The 18,728-nt window shown below is 39.2% G+C and overlaps 1 protein-coding gene across 2 annotated transcripts in view; it reads right to left on the bottom strand.

Annotated features, from left to right (window-relative positions):
- The window catches only part of ECD (ecdysoneless cell cycle regulator), a 36,512-nt gene that overhangs the window by 5,576 nt on the left and 12,208 nt on the right, over nt 1-18,728 (bottom strand). For both annotated transcript variants that reach the window (XM_032840627.1, XM_032840634.1), the window contains exons 8-11: nt 18,320-18,448; nt 16,040-16,125; nt 7,538-7,644; nt 7,222-7,402 (exon numbers count right to left, since the gene is read on the bottom strand). In XM_032840627.1, coding sequence (XP_032696518.1) covers nt 7,222-7,402; nt 7,538-7,644; nt 16,040-16,125; nt 18,320-18,448 — 503 coding nt within the window. The remainder of the gene's footprint in view (nt 1-7,221; nt 7,403-7,537; nt 7,645-16,039; nt 16,126-18,319; nt 18,449-18,728) is intronic.

The raw sequence follows: 18,728 nt of genomic DNA, 5'->3' as shown, positions 1-18,728 counted from the left end.
CCCGATGCGGGGCTCGATCCCAGGACCCTGAGATCATGACCCGAGCCGAAGGCAGCGGCTTAACCCACTGAGCCACCCAGGCGCCCCTTATCTCTGCTTTCTTAAAAAGAGAACACTGAACATGAATTTTAATCTTCTCATGAGGCTCAAGAGCATCAACACGAATAAAGATATATTTGCTGTACAACTGGCAATTCCAAATACCTTATTTTCCTATTACTTGCCAAATGTAACTTCCCATTTCTTCTGTTATTATTTCTTCCTCTGATAAACTCTTTTATCCCCCTCTTTTGAATGTGAAGCTTCCCATCGGCTTGGGGGTGGCAGACTGATTGGAAGTATGGGTTTGCTGAGAGCTAGATGTTAAGAATTCGTAAGGTTGAGGGAGGAGTCAAGATGGCGGAGAAGTAGCAGGCTGAGACTACTTCAGGTAGCAGGAGATCAACTAGATAGATTATCTAAAGATTGCAAACACCTACAAATCCAACGGGAGATCGAAGAGAAGAAGAACAGCAATTCTAGAAACAGAAAATCAACCACTTTCTGAAAGGTAGGACTGGCGAAGTGAATCCAAAGCAACGGGAAGATAGACCGCGGCAGGGAGGGGCCGGCTCCCGGTAAGCGGCGGAGCAACGGAACACAAAATCAGGACTTTTAAAAGTCTGTTCCACTGAGGGACATCGCTCCAGAGGCTTAACCGGGGTGAAGCCCACGCGGGATCATCGTGGCCTCAGGTCCCGCAGGGTCACAGAAGGATTGGGTGTGTCTGAGTGTCGCAGAGCCTACAGGTATTAGAACGGGGAAGCCGGCTACAGAGACAGAGCCGAGGAGTGAGCTCTAAGCTCGGGGTTACCTTGAACCGGTCGCAGGCTCGGTCAGCTCCGAGCACGGCCAGAGGCCAGGGTGACGGGAGTAATTGGGCGCTGTTCTCTGAGGGCGCACTGAGGAGTGGGGCCCCGGGCTCTCGGCTCCTCCGGGCCGGAGACTGGGAGGCCGCCATCTTCATTCCCGTCCTCCGGAGCTCTACGGAAAGCATTCAGGGAACAAAAGCTCCCGAAAGCAAACCCGAGCGGATTACTCAGCCCGGCCCCTGGTAAGGGCGGTGCAACTCCGCCTGGGGCAAAGACACTTGAGAATCACTACAACAGGCCCCTCCCCCAGAAGATCAACAAGAAACCCAGCCAGGACCAAGTTCACCTACCAAGGAGTGCAGTTTCAATACCAAGGAGAGCATCGGAATTCCAGAGGAGAAGAAAGCAAAGCTCGGAACTCATGGCTTTCTCCCCATGATTCTTTAGCCTTGCAGTTAATTTAATTTTTTTTCTTTTTCAATTTGTTTTTCTCTTCTTCTGCTAAATTTTTTTAACTTTTACCCTTTTCTTTTTTAACGTTTTTTAACTAGTTTATCTAATATATATATATTTTTTTCCTTTTTATATTTTTTCTTTATTGGTTTTCTTTTTTTAATTGTTTCTTTCTTTTTTTTTTCTTTCTGAACCTTTTTATCCCCTTTCTCCCCCCTCACAATTTGGGATCTCTTCTGATTTGGCTAAAACATATTTTCCTGGGGTTGTTGCCACCCTTTTAGTTTTTACTTGCTCCTTCATATACTCTTATCTGGACAAAATGACAAGGCGGAAAAATTCACCACAAAAAAAAGAACAAGAGGCAGTACCAAAGGCTAGGGACCTAATCAATACAGACATTGGTAATATGTCAGATCTAGAGTTCAGAATGACGATTCTCAAGGTTCTAGCCGGGCTCCAAAAAAGCATGGAAGATATTAGAGAAACCCTCTCGGGAGTTATAAAAGCCCTTTCTGGAGAAATAAAAGAACTAAAATCTAACCAAGTTGAAATCAAAAAAGCTATTAATGAGGTGCAACCAAAAATGGAGGCTCTCACTGCTAGGATAAATGAGGCAGAAGAAAGAATTAGCGATATAGAAGACCAAATGACAGAGAATAAAGAAGCTGAGCAAAAGAGGGACAAACAGCTACTGGACCACGAGGGGAGAATTCGAGAGATAAGTGACACCATAAGACGAAACAACATTAGAATCATTGGGATTCCAGAAGAAGAAGAAAGAGAGAGGGGAGCAGAAGGTATATTGGAGAGAATTATTGGAGAGAATTTCCCCAATATGGCAAAGGGAACAAACATCAAAATCCAGGATCAGAGAACCCCCCTCAAAATCAATAATAATAGGTCCACACCCCGTCACCTAATAGTCAAATTTACAAGTCTTAGTGACAAAGAGAAAATCCTGAAAGCAGCCCGGGAAAAGAAGTCTGTAACATACAATGGTAAATATATTAGATTGGCAGCAGACTTATCCACAGAGACCTGGCAGGCCAGAAAGAGCTGGCATGATATATTCAGAGCATTAAACGAGAAAAACATGCAGCCAAGAATACTATATCCAGCTAGGCTATCATTGAAAATAGAAGGAGAGATTAAAAGCTTCCAGGACAAACAAAAACTGAAAGAATTTGCAAACACCAAACCAGCTCTACAGGAAATATTGAAAGGGGTCCTCTAAGCAAAGAGAGAGCCTAAAAGTAGTACATCAGAAAGGAACAGAAACAATATACAATAACAGTCACCTTACAGGCAATACAATGGCACTAAATTCATATCTCTCAATAGTTACCCTGAATGTTAATGGGCTAAATGCCCCAATCAAAAGACACAGGGTATCAGAATGGTAAAAAAACAAAACCCATCTGTATGTTGCCTACAAGAAACTCATTTTAAACGTGAAGACACCTCCAGATTTAAAGTGAGGGGTTGGAAAAGAATTTACCATGCTAATGGACATCAGAAGAAAGCAGGAGTGGCAATCCTTATATCAGATCAATTAGATTTTAAGCCAAATACTATAATAAGAGATGAGGAAGGACACTATATCATGCTCAAAGGATCTGTCCAACAAGAAGATCTAACAATTGTAAATATCTATGCCCCTAACGTGGGAGCAGCCAACTACATAAACCAATTAATAACAAAATCAAAGAAACACATCGACAATCATACAATAATAGTAGGGGACTTTAACACTCCCCTCACTGAAATGGACAGATCATCCAAGCAAAAGATCAAGAAGGAAATAAAGGCCTTAAATGACACACTGGACCAGATGGACATCACAGATATATTCAGAACATTTCATCCCAAAGCAACAGAATACACATTCTTCTCTAGTGCCCATGGAACATTCTCCAGAATAGGTCACATCCTCGGTCCTAAATCAGGTCTCAACCGGTATCAAAAGATTGGGATCATTCCCTGCATATTTTCAGACCACAATGCTCTGAAGCTAGAACTCAATCACAAGAGGAAATTTGGAAAGAACCCAAATACATGGAGACTAAACAGCATCCTTCTAAAGAATGAATGGGTCAATCAGGAGATTAAAGAAGAATTGAAAAAATTCATGGAAACAAATGATAATGAAAACACAACGGTTCAAAATCTGTGGGACACAACAAAGGCAGTCCTGAGAGGAAAATATAGAGCGGTACAAGCCTTTCTCAAGAAACAAGAAAGGTCTCAGGTACACAACCTAACCCTACACCTAAAGGAGCTGGAGAAAGAACAAGAAAGAAACCCTAAACCCAGCAGGAGAAGAGAAATCATAAAGATCAGAACAGAAATCAATGAAATAGAAACCAAAAAAACAATAGAACAAATCAACGAAACTAGGAGCTGGTTCTTTGAAAGAATTAATAAGATTGATAAACCCCTGGCCAGACTTATCAAAAAGAAAAGAGAAAGGACCCAAATCAATAAAATCATGAATGAAAGAGGAGAGATCACAACTAACACCAAAGAAATACAGACAATTATAAGAACATACTATGAGGCGCCTGGGTGGCTCAGTGGGTTAAGCCTCTGCCTTCGGCTCAGATCATGATCCCAGGGTCCTGGGATTGAGCCCCTCATCAGGCTCTCTGCTCAGCGGGGAGCCTGCTTTCTCCTTTCTCTCTGCCTGCCTCTCTGCCTACTTGTGATCTCTGTCTGTCAAATAAATAAAATCTTAAAAAAAATAAATAAATAAGAACATACTATGAGCAACTCTACGCCAAAAAATTTGACAATCTGGAATAAATGGATCCATTCCTAGAGACATATAAACTACCACAACTGAACCAGGAAGAAATAGAAAGCCTGAACAGACCCATAACCAGTAAGGAGATTGAAACAGTCATCAAAAATCTCCAAACAAACAAAAGCCCAGGGCCAGACGGCTTCCCGGGGGAATTCTACCAAACATTTAAAGAAGAACTAATTCCTATTCTCCTGAAACTGTTCCAAAAAATAGAAATGGAAGGAATACTTCCAAACTCATTTTATGAGGCCAGCATCACCTTGATCCCAAAACCAGACAAGGATCCCATCAACAAAGAGAATTAGAGACCAATATCCTTGATGAACACAGATGTGAAAATTCTCACCAAAATATTAGCCAGTAGGATTCAACAGTACATTAAAAGGATTATTCACCATGACCAAGTGGGATTTATTTCAGGGCTGCAAGGTTGGTTCAACATCCGCAAATCAATCAATGTGATACAACACATTAATAAAAGAAAGAACAAGAACCATATGATCCTCTCCATGGATGCTGAAAAAGCATTTGACAAAGTACAGCATCCCTTCCTGATCAAAAACCTTCAAAGTGTAGGGATAGAGGGCACATACCTCAATATTATCAAAGCCATCTATGAAAAACCCACTGCAAATATCATTCTCAATGGAGAAAAACTGAAAGCTTTTCCGCTAAGGTCAGGAACACGGCAGGGATGTCCGTTATCACCACTGCTATTCAACATAGTACTAGAAGTCCTAGCCTCAGCAATCAGACAACAAAAAGAAATTAAAGGCATCCAAATCGGCAAAGAAGTCAAACTATCACTCTTTGCAGATGATATGATACTATATGTGGAAAACCCAAAAGACTCCACTCCAAAACTGCTAGAACTTGCACAGGAATTCAGTAAAGTGTCAGGATATAAAATCAATGCACAGAAATCAGTTGCATATCTTCACAGCAACAAGAAGACAGAAGAAAGAGCAATTAAGGAGTCAATCCCATTTACAATTGCACCCAAAACTATAAGATACCTAGGAATAAACCTAACCAAAGAGACTAAGAATCTATACACAGAAAACTATAAAGTATTCATGAAAGAGATTGAGGAAGACACAAAGAAATGGAAAAATGTTCCATGCTCCTGGATTGGAAGAATAAATATTGTGAAAATGTCTAGGCTACCCAAAGCAATCTACACATTTAATGCAATTCCTATCAAAGTACCATCCATTTTTTTCAAAGAAATGGAACAAATAATCCTAAAATTTATATGGAACCAGAAAAGACCGCGAATAGCCAAAGGAATATTGAAAAAGAAAGCCAAAGTTGGTGGCGTCACAATTCCGGACTTCAAGCTCTACTACAAAGCTGTCATCATCAAGACAGCATGGTACTGGCACAAAAACAGACACATAGATCAATGGAACAGAATAGAGAGCCCAGAAATAGACCCTCAACTCTATGGTCAACTAATCTTCGACAAAGCAGGAAAGAATGTCCGATGGAAAAAAGACAGCCTCTTCAATAAATGGTGTTGGGAAAATTGGACAGCCACATGCAGAAAAATGAAATTGGATCATTTCCTTACACCACACACGAAAATAGACTCAAAATGGATGAAGGACCTCAGTGTGAGAAAGGAATCCATCAAAATCCTTGAGGAGAACACAGGCAGCAACCTCTTCGACCTCAGCTGCAGCAACATCTTCCTAGGAACATCGCCAAAGGCAAGGGAAGCAAGGGCAAACATGAACTATTGGGATTTCATCAAGATCAAAAGCTTTTGCACAGCAAAGGAAACAGTTAACAAAACCAAAAGACAACTGACAGAATGGGAGAAGATATTTGCAAATGACATATCAGATAAAGGGCTAGTGTCCAGAATCTATAAAGAACTTAGCAAACTCAACACCCAAAGGACAAATAATCCAATCAAGAAATGGGCAGAAGACATGAACAGACATTTCTGCAGAGAAGACATCCAGATGGCCAACAGACACATGAAAAAGTGCTCCATATCACTCGGCATCAGGGAAATACAAATCAAAACCACAATGAGATACCACCTCACACCAGTCAGAATGGCTAAAATTAACAAGTCAGGAAATGACAGATGCTGGCGAGGATGCGGAGAAAGGGGAACCCTCCTACACTGTTGGTGGGAATGCAAGCTGGTGCAACCACTCTGGAAAACAGCATGGAGGTTCCTCAAAATGTTGAAAATAGAACTACCCTATGACCCAGCAATTGCACTGCTGGGTATTTACCCTAAGGATACAAACGTAGTGATCCAAAGGGGCACGTGCACCCGAATGTTTATAGCAGCAATGTCTACAATAGCCAAACTATGGAAAGAACCTAGATGTCCATCAACAGACGATTGGATAAAGAAGATGTGGTATATATACACAATGGAATACTATGCAGCCATCAAAAGAAATGAAATCTTGCCATTTGCGACGACGTGGATGGAACTAGAGAGTATCATGCTTAGCGAAATAAGTCAATCGGAGAAAGACAACTGTCATATGATCTCCCTGATATGAGGGAGAGGAGATGCAACATCGGGGGTTAAGGGGGTAGGAGAAGAGTAAATGAAACAAGATGGGATTGGGAGGGAGACAAACCATAAGTGACTCTTAATCTCACAAAATAAACTGAGGGTTGATGCGGGGAGGGGGGTGGGGGGGTGGGGTTATGGACATTGGGGAGGGTATGTGCTATGGTGAGTGCTGTGAACTGTGTAAACCTGGCGATTCACAGACCTGTATCCCTGGGGATAAAAATATATGTTTATAAAAAATAAAATTTAAAAAAAAAAAGAATCCATAAGGTTCTGAGCACAAGTTTAAAGAATAAAATACACAATTTCCTTGCACAGCTCTGGGATGGACATTTTTAGATCTGTTGAGTAGTCTCTCTGACTCACTTTAAGAATTGCAAAGAATTAGGCTATTAGAAATACAACTCCAGATAAATTATCATGGTACTAGGCAGTAAAAGAGGGAAACACAGCAGTACAAATCATTTACTGAAAAGAAAAACAGGAGTGGAAATGGCAATGACTAGATGACTTGAACCTCTGATTTCTAGCTACTCAGATATTTATACTCTAACACAAATTACCGAGGCAGCTCTGCTCCTTTGTGGGTTGAAACTTTGGAAATGAAAGCTTTCATGCTTTCTGAGACTTGACTTAAGTCATAATTCTCTTCCTCCTTGGAAACTGGCTCAGCATCTTTTTTGCCAGCAGCTTCCTGTAGCAGCTGGTCCAGCTGATCTGGTGAGAGATCTAACCACTGGTCATCTGAAAAAGAAGAAAACGTGACACCGCCATACCACACTGAACATGGCAGGTACTCTCAGAAGAGGGCCTTGTGAGACTTAGTGGAATATTTTCATTTTTCCTAACCCTTCTGCTCTCTCCTGGTCCACCACTTACCATCTTCTGGGGGAAGATTAGCTTCTTCCTTCTTAAGCTCTTCTATATCAAATGGTATGGTCTGTAATAAGGTTAAGATTTCTTCACCTGGGCTCATAGCAAGAGAACTATAAAAAAACAAAAAACATGGGGATATTTTTATAAGACAACTCAGAAAAAGAATCACAAAAAATAGTATTTTAAAGCAGGAGGAATAATCTAGTCTAATTTGTTTTTAAACAATTGTTTTATAGACCCCCTTTTTCTTAAAATTTTACCAGGAACTCTAAAATGTAAAAGAGCTCAAAGAAAAACTGTTTTGTACAGCAAAGGAAACTATCATCAAACTGAAAAGGCAACCTACCGAATGCGAGAAATATTTGCAAAAGCATACATCTGATAAAGGGTTAATATCCAAAACAGATAAAGAACTCACACAACTCGATAGTAAACAAAAAATGTGATTTACTTTTTGTAAAATTTATATTCAATTAGCCAACATATACTACATCATTAGTTTCTGATGTAGTGTCCAATGATTCATCAGTTAAAAACAATCTGATTTAAAAATGGGCAGAGGACCTGAATACAAGATGTACAAATGGCCAATAGGCACATGAAAAGGTGCTCAACATCACTCTTCATCAGGAAAATGCAGATCAAAATCACCATGAGATACCACCTCACACCAGTCACAATGGCTATTACCAAAAAGTCAAGACAGTTGGTAAGGATGTGGAGAGAAGCGAACCCTTGTGCATTGGTGGGAAAAATGGGTGCAACCAGTATGAAAAACAGTATGGAGATTCCTCAAAAAATTTAAAACAGAACTACCATCTGACCCAGGAATTCTACTTCTGGGTGTGTATATATATATACATATAAAGGAAAAGAAAACAGGATATTGAAGAGATGCCTGCAACTCCCTTCTCTGCAACATTACTCACAATAGTTAAAGACATGGAAACCACCTCAGGGCCCACCAGTGGATGACTGGATAAAGGAGATGTACATAATTAATATAATAATAAATAATCAATACAATTATATTACAAATACATATACTATGTACAAATGTATTATTCAGAGAAATATATGTGAGAAAGAAGGATAAAGAAGAAAATGAGAAAGAAGGATTCCAATATGCTAATGGAATAAACCAGAGAATGACAAACACCGCATGGTATCACACGTATGTGGAATAAAAAAAAAAAAAAAAATTTAACCTCATAGAAACAGAGTGTAGAAAAGAGAATGCCAGGGGTTAGGGAGTGAGGGAAATAAGGAGGGGCTGGTAAAAGGGTACAGAGTTTCTGAATACCATCTAAAGATCTAATGTAAAATATGGTCACTATTACACTGTATCATATAAATGAAATCTGCTCAGAGAGTAGAATTTTAATGTTCAAATTGTGCCACCAAAAAGATAAATATGTGACGTGATCGAACTGCCAATTAACTAGGTCTCTTCACATGTGCAAATATCAAATCACCATGATGTACTCTTTAAATAGCTTACAATTCTGTTTCTCAAATTATTTTTCAGTAAAGCTGAGAAAGAAAAACTGCTTTGACTGAAATGGGAGTTTGGAAGCTCAGAGGTGTATCCATTTCAGCTTTGCCTTTGGTTCTGCAGCAGAAAGCATGGAAGACAATTATGAAGCTGCTGACAGTACAGCTCTTTCAATGTATAGATAGCATACATACAAGGAAAAGAAAACCCAGAAGAAAGTATGAACTAAAATTAATATTGCATGTTTGAAATGCTAGGTTAGCACTTTATTTTTTAAAAAGATTTTTATTGATTTACTTGACGGAAAGAGAGAGAGCACAGCCGGGGGGAGCAGCAGGTAGGGGGAGAGGGAGAAGCAGGCTCGTCCTGAGCAGGGAGCCCGATGGAGGGCTTGGTTCCAGGACCGTGGGATCATGAGCCGAGCCGAAGGCAGACACTGAAACGACTGAGCCACCCAGGTGCTCCTAGGCTAACCCTTTAAATAGTTTCTTATTCAGTTCTCTAATTACTATTATGAGGTAATAATCCTGGTTACAGATGAGAAAACCAGAGCTCAGTGAAGTTCTATAACATCTGAAAGGTCACTGAGTTAGAGCAAAGTTTTGAAATCAAGTGTTCAGATACTAACTTATGATCCTCCTAACTTATGAAGAAATACACACAGAGATATTATCTGTATGATGAGTATGTTATTTTATTTTACTATTATTTTTTAAAATATTTATTTATTTGCCAGAGAGAGAGAGAAAACAGAAGCAGGGGGGGCGGCAGGCAGAGAGAGAGGCAGATTCCCTGCTGAGCAGGGAGCCTGAGGCAGGACTCAATCCCAGGACCCCTAGGTCATGACCTGAGCCAAAGGCAGATGTTTAACCAACTGAGCCACCCAGGCATCCCAAGCATGTTATTTTATGATGGCAATGTGACCTGTGTAACTGGTGGAAACCTGTCTGATCTATTTAGAATGGAGCAAATCAAGTTATGGAATGGACTTACATTCATTTAAATAAAGATTTGCATACCTTGCTAAATCATGTAGGTGACAGGAAATTATCCCTGCTACATATTATGCAAATATTACTAGGAGAGAAAAAGAAATACACAAGTAACTGTAATAAATTATACAGTATAAAATCATATCTATCTTAGAAAGAGAAGAGAGAGAATGTAAGCAGGGAGAGGGGCAGAGGAAAAGGGAGAGAGAGAGAATCTCAAGCAGACCACCTGCTGTGTGCAGGGCTCAATCTCATGACCCTGAGATCATGACCTAAGCTGAAATCAAGAGTTGGACCAAATGCTATGAAGAATCACAGGAGAAGGTAATTAATTACAGTAACTACAGAAAAGTTAAAAAGAAATGATAGAGACAATGGAAGTAGTTGAGTTAGGCCTTAAAGAATGGGGTAGGGGGCCTGGGTGGTTCGGTCAGTTGGTTAAGTGTCCAACTCTTGATTTCAGCTGAGGTCATGATCTCAGGGTCCTGATATTGAGCCCTGCACTTAGCAGGGAGTCTACTTGAGATTCTCTCTCTCCCTCTGCCCCCTTCCCTGCTCACACAGGCTCTCTTTCTCTCTCCAAAATAAAGCTTTTTATAAAAAATGGGGAAGATGTTTTCTTGAGACTTTATTTATTTTGAGAAACAGCAAGTCCATGAGCAAAGGGAGGGGCAGAGGTAGAGAAGAAGAAGCAGACTCCCACTGAGCAAGAAGCCCAATGTGAGGTTCAATCCCAGGACCCTGGGATCATGACCTGAGCCCAAGGCAGACACTTAACCAACTGAGCCACCCAGGCATCCAGAATGGGGAAGATTCTGACAAGTAAGATAGGATAGAGGAATTTCAGGCAAAGGAGAAAATGAGCATTTGTATAAAGGCAAAGAAGTGAGGAACATGTTCACAAAGCAAATGGTGTTCAGTCTGGCAAAAGCATCGAAGACGAAGCTGAACAGATGGACGGGGATGAGAGCACAGTGAGCCTGAAATGGCTAAGTTTGGACTCAATGAAATAAGCAGTGGGTGATCACTGATGGCTTCTTTTTTATTTTTAATTTTTGTTTTAAGAGATTAAAATAATACAGACAAGTCCAAAAGATACAGCAGAAAAAAAAGATGATACAACAAATGTCCACATCCTACCACCTAGAATTTTAATATAGCTATACTTACTTCTAGTCTAAAGGTATGACTGATTAGCCTTAACACAAAAAATTAAACAAGTAACATATGCCCATCCTTTAAAAATTTATAGATAAAGCTAGTATTTTTCCTTTGATGACCAACACTATCAGTTCCAGTCCATTTCATTATTACCCAGAGGTGACTGCTCCCACAAATAATCCTTCTGGTCTACTGAACATGTGTGTGTGCATGCACACGTGCATGTATTTGTTATATTTGTTGTTCTCTTTCCCTGGAATTTTATTCCCCCCAGATACCAATATGCCTCATTCCCTCACTTCATTTATATCTCTTCTCAAACAGAACCTCCTTGGAAAGGCCTCCTTGACCAACTTATTAGCAGTCTAGGGGTGCCCGGGTATCTCAGTAGGACGCACCGACTCTTGGTCTTCCCTCAGATCATGATCTTAGGTTCATGGAACTGAGTCCTGCATCAGGATCCGTGCCTATACCTCTCTCTCATATGCTGTTTTCTATTCAAAGCACTTACCACCATCTAAGATCATATAGTGGTTTACTGTCTTTCTCCTACACTAGCATGTAAGCTCCATAAGGACAGTGACACTTTGGGTTCATTTGTTTTATTCCCAGTACCTGGAATTGGGCCTGGCACATAGGAGATACTCAGTAAATATTTGTTGAACAAATGAATATAGATGTATCTGTTAATAATACATGACATTCAATCGGAGAAAGACAACTATCATATGATCTCCCTGATATGAGGAAGTGGAGATGCAATGTGGGGGGCTTGGGGGGGTAGGAGAAGAATAAATGAAACAAGATGGGATGAGGAGGGAGACAAACCATAAGAGACTCTTAATGTCACAAAACAAACCGAGGGGAGCCGGTGTGGGGGGAGAGAGGGGGAGCGAGAGGGTGGTGGGGTTATGGTCACTGGGGAGGGTATGTGCTATGGTGAGTGCTGTGAACTGTGTAAACCTGGCGATTCACAGACCTGTACCCCTGGGGCTAATAATACATTATATGTTTATAAAAAAATAAAAAAATAAAAAAAAATAACACATGACATTTTGTGTCCTAAACATTTTTATATGTATAAGCATCCATACTCTACATATTTACAACTTGCCTTTTTCAATCAACAGGTTTTCAAAATCCATTTATTTAGATCTGTGGTTTTCAACTGGGGACAGTTTTGCCCCCAGAGGACATCTGATAATGTCTGGCCATATTTTTGGTTGTCACAACTGGGGGTGGGGTAGAGTGCTACTGGCATTTATTGGGTAGAAGTCAGGGATGTGGCTAAACAACATATAATACACAGAGCAGTCCCCCACAACAAAGAATTATCTGGTCCAAAATGTCAACAGTGCCAAGGCTGAGAAATCCTGGATTAGACTTATGTACATTTAGCTAATCTCTGGTTAACTAATGGATAGTAATCCATCATATAAATACAACGTAATTCATTTATCTATCATTTATCTATTGATGGACACTAACACATTGTTCAGTTTTTCACTATTACAATCTCTAATAATTTTTAGGAGAGTGATTGAAGATGATTGAAGCATATTTTAAGCAGATTCTCTTGGGTCTAATGGTTGCATTGGAAGTGAAGAGTTGCTAGCAGTTGGAAAACAAATTTAGGTATTGCCAGAGTAAGAAATAAGTGAGAGGAAAAAAAAAAAAAAAAGAAACAAGTAATTAGAGTAGCTACTTAGAGTAAAAAAGAAAAATGCAAGACACAAGTTAGTAATAAAAAGGATCAAGAGACTGGATCCAAGGAGAGCCAGGAAGTTTAGGTGATAAGGAGGATGGTAGTACTTTAAAGAGAGTGGGAAATAGTCTGTGATACTAATCCAGGGTTTTTTTTTTTTGTTTTGTTTTTTTTAAGAAATCACATCATCACAATTTTAATTACATATGTTTTCTTTTTTTTAGTCAATTAAAACAACCATTTTATATTATTCTTATTTTTATTAACATATAATGTATTATTTGTTTCAGGGGTACAAATAAGACTGTGAATCATCAGTCTTACACAATTCACAGCTATGGTGAGTGCTGTGAATTAATCCAGGTATTTAAAAAAAAAAACCAAATACACCGGGAATTCAAAAACAGGTCTGGAGGGAGTTGTGAGTTTGGTTTTAAACTGTTCAGAAGTTATCCTGGTTTGGGAATGGTAGTCTCTTTTGCAACACTCTAAAATTTTGGAGATGTAGGAGCACCTGGGTGGCTCAGTGAGTTAAAGCCTCTGCTTTCGGTTCAGGTCATGATCCCAGGGGTCCTAGGATCGAGCCCCACATTGGGCTCTCTGCTCAGCGGGGAGCCTGCTTCCTCCTGTCTCTGCCTGCCTCTCTGCCTACTTGTGATCTCGGTCTGTCAAATAAATGAATAAATAAATCTTAAAAAAAAAAAAAAAAGAAAGAATCTGCCTTCAGCTCGGGTCATGATCCCAGGGTCCTATAATCGAGCTTAGCGGGAAGCCTGCTTCTCCCTCTCCCTCTGCCTGCCGCTCCCCCTGCTTGTGCTCTCTGTCAAACTAAACTAAACTAAACTAAACTAAAATAAAATAAAATGTTGGACATATAAGCTACTTAAATTCTTTCTCTAGTAGTAAAAATGTGGTAAATTATATCTATTTACTGAAATGTTATGCAGCTCCTTAACAATTATGCTTATAAAGACTTTTTAACGTCATGGGAAAAGGTGAGGTAATAATGAGTAAAAATTATGGACAGGATATAAAATTTTTGTATGATATAAAAATGTTTTTAAAATAACTAGATGAATATGGGGGGGAAATCATGGAAGGCAGTAGAACAAAATGATAATAGTAGTTGACTTTCTGGTATGAATTTTTCCTTACTACATCTTTCCATATTTGCTATAATGAGTGAATGTTATTTTGTAACAACAATGAACTTATTTTAAGGCTTTATTAGAGAGAGAGAGCGAGTAAAAGAGAGAGCATGAGCTCTGGGGGAGAGGGAGAAGCAGGGTCCCCACCAAGCAGGGAGCCCGACATGGGGCTTGACCCCAGGACCCTGAAATCATGACCTGCGAGGAAGGTAGACACTTAACCGACCGAGCCCCCCAGGCACCCTACAAACTTCATTATTTCAAAAGGACTACCCAACCACCAGTCTATCTTGTTTTGTGCCAAGAGCCCTAACTCTCCTACACGAGTCTCTCTTAATTTCTTGACATCTCTTTAACCCGTCTGTAAGGTAACACTTCTCCACAAGCAGAGTGGCCCTTTGAGGCAGATGGGTATCATCTAGGGGAGATTCTCCTAACCATGATGGCCACCTCTTTTAGTCTCCTTTCCCAAGTTTTCTGAAATGATACCCTGAGAAGGAATCCTTTTACCACCAATTATTGCCATAAAACTGATGGGAGTGCAAAGGCACAGGCAGACAGTTCTGAGAGTAAGGACCGCTGTAAAGTCATTTATCTCACAGACAACTGAGGTTAGAGTTCTCTCAGCATCGACCTTGCTTCACCAGTCCTTAAAGAACATTCTATTACACAAATAAGTGATGTTTGTGACGCAAGCAAAATGACCAGAGTTCAAAACCGGTAAGTTTAACTTGGAAAAAAAAAAAGTCCAAAAACAAAATGAAAAACACACATAACTTGGGATCTTTTAACCATAATATATACAAAGGTATTCTCTCATGTTATTTAACAGCTTTGAGTACCTCAAATTCAATTCTGTACACACAAATTGAAGTTTTTCCCATACTCAAATTCTGACCTTTGATTCCGGAGCTCAATAAGACTGAGATTTTCTGCTAGAGCTCTATTTTTTCCTTGGCGCTGCATTGACTAGGAAGTGACCTCAGGGGACAACTCAGATAATGTGGACACCATCTACTGTGATCTTCTTTTAAGGGTCCTATTTCCTTCAATTTTTGCCTTATTTGTTTTTCTACTGTGTCTTCAAATAACTGTTTCTTATAGTCTCACCAAAGTTTATAATTACCGTTGGCAGGGGTTAGTTAGATATGTTATGCCACCATTATGAGACCTCGGTTTTATTAAATTTTAAAGAGGGGTGCCACTTCCTCCCAATCTTTGCTCATTTCTTTCTTCCCCCAGGAAATGTATGGCAGGTCAGAATGAGATTTGATTTGAAAGAGGAATATATGCTTTATCCTGTGGTTCAGACCTACCTAAAAGTAGCCAGACTCAGCCAAGGGCTCCGATAGGAATTAAGCATATGCTCATTATCAGACTGCCTGAGTTCAAATCCTGTATCTGTCACTTATTAGCTGTGTGACCTTTGGCAAACTACTTAATCTCTCTTCGCTTCAGCTTCTCTGCTGTAAACAGGGAACAATAATCATACTTATTTCATAGGACTGTAAGAGAGATATAACAAATTAAAGTGGCCTATACATTATAATTACCAATAAATGTTAGCCATTAGATGATGATGACGACGATGACAGGTGCCAGACCCAGTGATCTGTAGCAAAATCTCCTCTCCCCCAATTCAGCCCCTTCAGCAATCATGATCCTGCCATTAACTCTTTAAATACGACAACTCCAACTTCTACAACTATCTCAAGAGTGAGGAACTCCGGGGCGCCTAGGTGGCTCAGTGGGTTAAGCCGCTGCCTTCAGCTCAGGTCATGATCTCAGGGTCCGGGGATCTAGTCCCGCATCGGGCTCCCTGCTCGGCAGGGAGTCTGTTTCCCTCTCTCTCTCTGCCTGCTTCTCTGTCTACTTGTGATCTCTCTCTGTCAAATAAATAAATAAAATCTTTAAAAAAAAATAAAAAAAAAAAAAGAGTGAGGAACTCCTTAACTTCCAGCAGGTCACCACTCTGCTGCCCTGGTTACGTAGTGAGGAACTCACCTTTCTGATCGGTTTACTGACAGTTGGAAGTAGTTCTTTGCCATTTCTAGCCTTGTCTGGTACTCAGCAGAACCTTCTATCAGTCCCTTAAAAAAAAAAAAAAAAGGCCTATCAGAACGTTATTTACATGCTATCATTAAAATAATTTGCTCACCAGCAATTTTCAGGGAGGCAGTGTGTGATACATTGTTCAGGAATCATGAGGCTTGAGTCCAATCTCTGTTTTGTCACTAATGTACCTTTTTGGGCTCTAGTTTCTTCAAATAAGGGCACTCGGCTATATGTAGTAGTTCCTAATTCTTTTCACCATTAAGGACCTCTTTCCAACTTGGAAGATTTTCTACCATTTTCTAATATTTAATTAGTTATTAAGAAATAATTTATTAGTAATTAATTTATAAAACAAAGTACAAGCAGACCCCAAAATAGCATAATCCCACTTTAACTACCACTTCTGCTTTTCACATGTATGTTTATTTTGGAATTCGTACTTAGTATTTTATATTCTTTCAAAAATAGACTATAATATCATAAGCACCTTTCCATATTGCTACAGTCTTTGTATCACCATGTTTTAAAAAATTTTAATTCCAATACAGTTAGCCTACAGTGTTCTATTAGCTTCAGGGATACAATATAGTGATTCAACAATTCTGTACATTACTCAGTGCTCATCACAGTAAGTGTGCTCTTAATTCCCTGTCACCTATTTCACCTATCCCCCCACCTTCCCTCTGGTAACCATCAGTTTGCTCTCTATTAGTTAAGAGTCGACTTTTTGCCTTTTTCCTTTGTTCATTTGGTTTGTTGAATTCCACATGAGTGAAATTATATGGTATTTGTCTTTCTCTTTTTTCACTTAGCATTTTACCCTCTAGATCCATCTATGTTGTTGTAAATGGCAAGATTTAATTTTTTATGGCTGAGTCATATATAGAGATATCTATCTCTATATCTGTATCTATCTATCTATATATATATATCACATCTTCTTTACCTATCCATCTCTTGATGGGACACCTGGGTTGCTTCCCTTGGCTATAAATAATACTGGCTTTAAATAATGCTGCAATAAACATAGGAATGCATGTATCCCTTTGAATTAGTGTTTTCATTTTCTTGGATAAATAACCAGTAGTGGAATTACTGGATCATATAATTCAACTTTTAATTTTTTGAGAAATATCCACACTGTTTTCCAAAGTGGCTGCACCAGTTTGCATTCCCACCAATAGTGCACAAGGGTTCCTTTCTCTCCATATCCTCATCAACACTTGTTTCTTTTTTTAACACTTGTTGTTTCTTATGTTTTAGATTTTAGCCATTCTGAGAGATGTGAGGTGTTATTGTTATTTTGATTTGCATTTCTCTGAAGATGAGTAATGTTGAGCATCTTTTCATGTATCTGTTGGCCATTGGCCTGTCTTCTTTGAAGAAATGTCTGTTCCTGTATCATTACATTCTTAATGAATTTTTCTACTTCTTGGATGTTTCCTTAAAATACATCATTCAAATTAAAGGTTCTGAGTTTGAACCTTTGAACCTTTCTATAGCTCCTGGAACACATTAGCAACTTATTTTCCAGTTAAAGTTCTATCAATTTGCCACGTTATGGCAGTGAATAGGAGTATTAACTTCACTACACCTTCAATAGCACTAAATATCATACAGATCCTTTTTCACATATGTGAAAAAGTATTATTGTGTTCAGACGTATAGCCTTACTACTTGTGAGAGTGAATATTTTAAGAAAAATGTGCTAGTTGTCTTTTCGTAATTTTTTTTTCAAGATTTTACTTATTTATTTGCCAGAGAGATCACAAGTAGGCAGAGAGGCAGGCAGAGAGAGAGGGGAAGAAGGCTCCCCGCTGAGCAGAGAGCCTGATGTGGGTCTCGATCCCAAGACCCTGAGATCATGACCTGAGCCGAAGGCAGAGGCTTAACCCACTGAACCACCCAGGCACCCCTCTTTCTGTAATTTTTTAAATCTATGTCTTTGTTCATTTTTCTGTTTGGTGTCTTCATGTTTGCCTTATGATTTGCCAAAGTTGTTCTTCTGATACAAACAACTTTCAGCATTCTATGTAAATGTTAGTAAATTTTTCTAAAATACTGAAAACAGTTCATAGCCACCCCCTCATTAACACTGAATTAGAATGGTCCTTTTTAACTCTCACTTCTATAATCATGTTACACATTAAATATGGACCATAGGACTCTAATGTACCAGCTTGATTTTCCCTGGATTGTACAATTTTACAAATGCTTTTCAAGTCCTACCTTAAAGTAATCATTCTTTTTCAGACTTTCAAGGAAGCCAGCCCAGAGTGGTGAGGGAGTCATGAAGGATTTCTTGGAGTCAGAAAAATGTGGGCTAAATTTGGAGCATAAGATCTCAAATCCATGAGCCTAGATGGAATAGACAGAATTTTCATTATTAAGTTACTTTCTTTCCATTCAGCCACACTTAAGATCTAGGTGACTGGACATATAGGCAAATGGACATTTTATAACACTTTGAATTTTATGAAAAATCTGACTATTTCCAAGTTTTTCAATATCTATAGATTACTAAAAATTATAAAGGGAAAGCAAATAATATTCTTGTCCTCCTCAAAGAGATTTCTTTTCTTGCTGATTACAAAACCAGAAATTTAAACTCTCTTGTTTGCTTAAAAAAAAGGCATTT

Source organism: Lontra canadensis, unplaced genomic scaffold (genome assembly GCF_010015895.1).
Source record: "Lontra canadensis isolate GAN:19392208 unplaced genomic scaffold, GSC_riverotter_1.0 scaffold3, whole genome shotgun sequence".
In the NCBI taxonomy this organism is placed as follows: Eukaryota; Metazoa; Chordata; class Mammalia; order Carnivora; family Mustelidae; genus Lontra; species Lontra canadensis.
The sequence above is the reverse complement of the archived record's forward strand: the minus strand, read 5'-3'. Positions and strand labels throughout refer to the sequence as shown.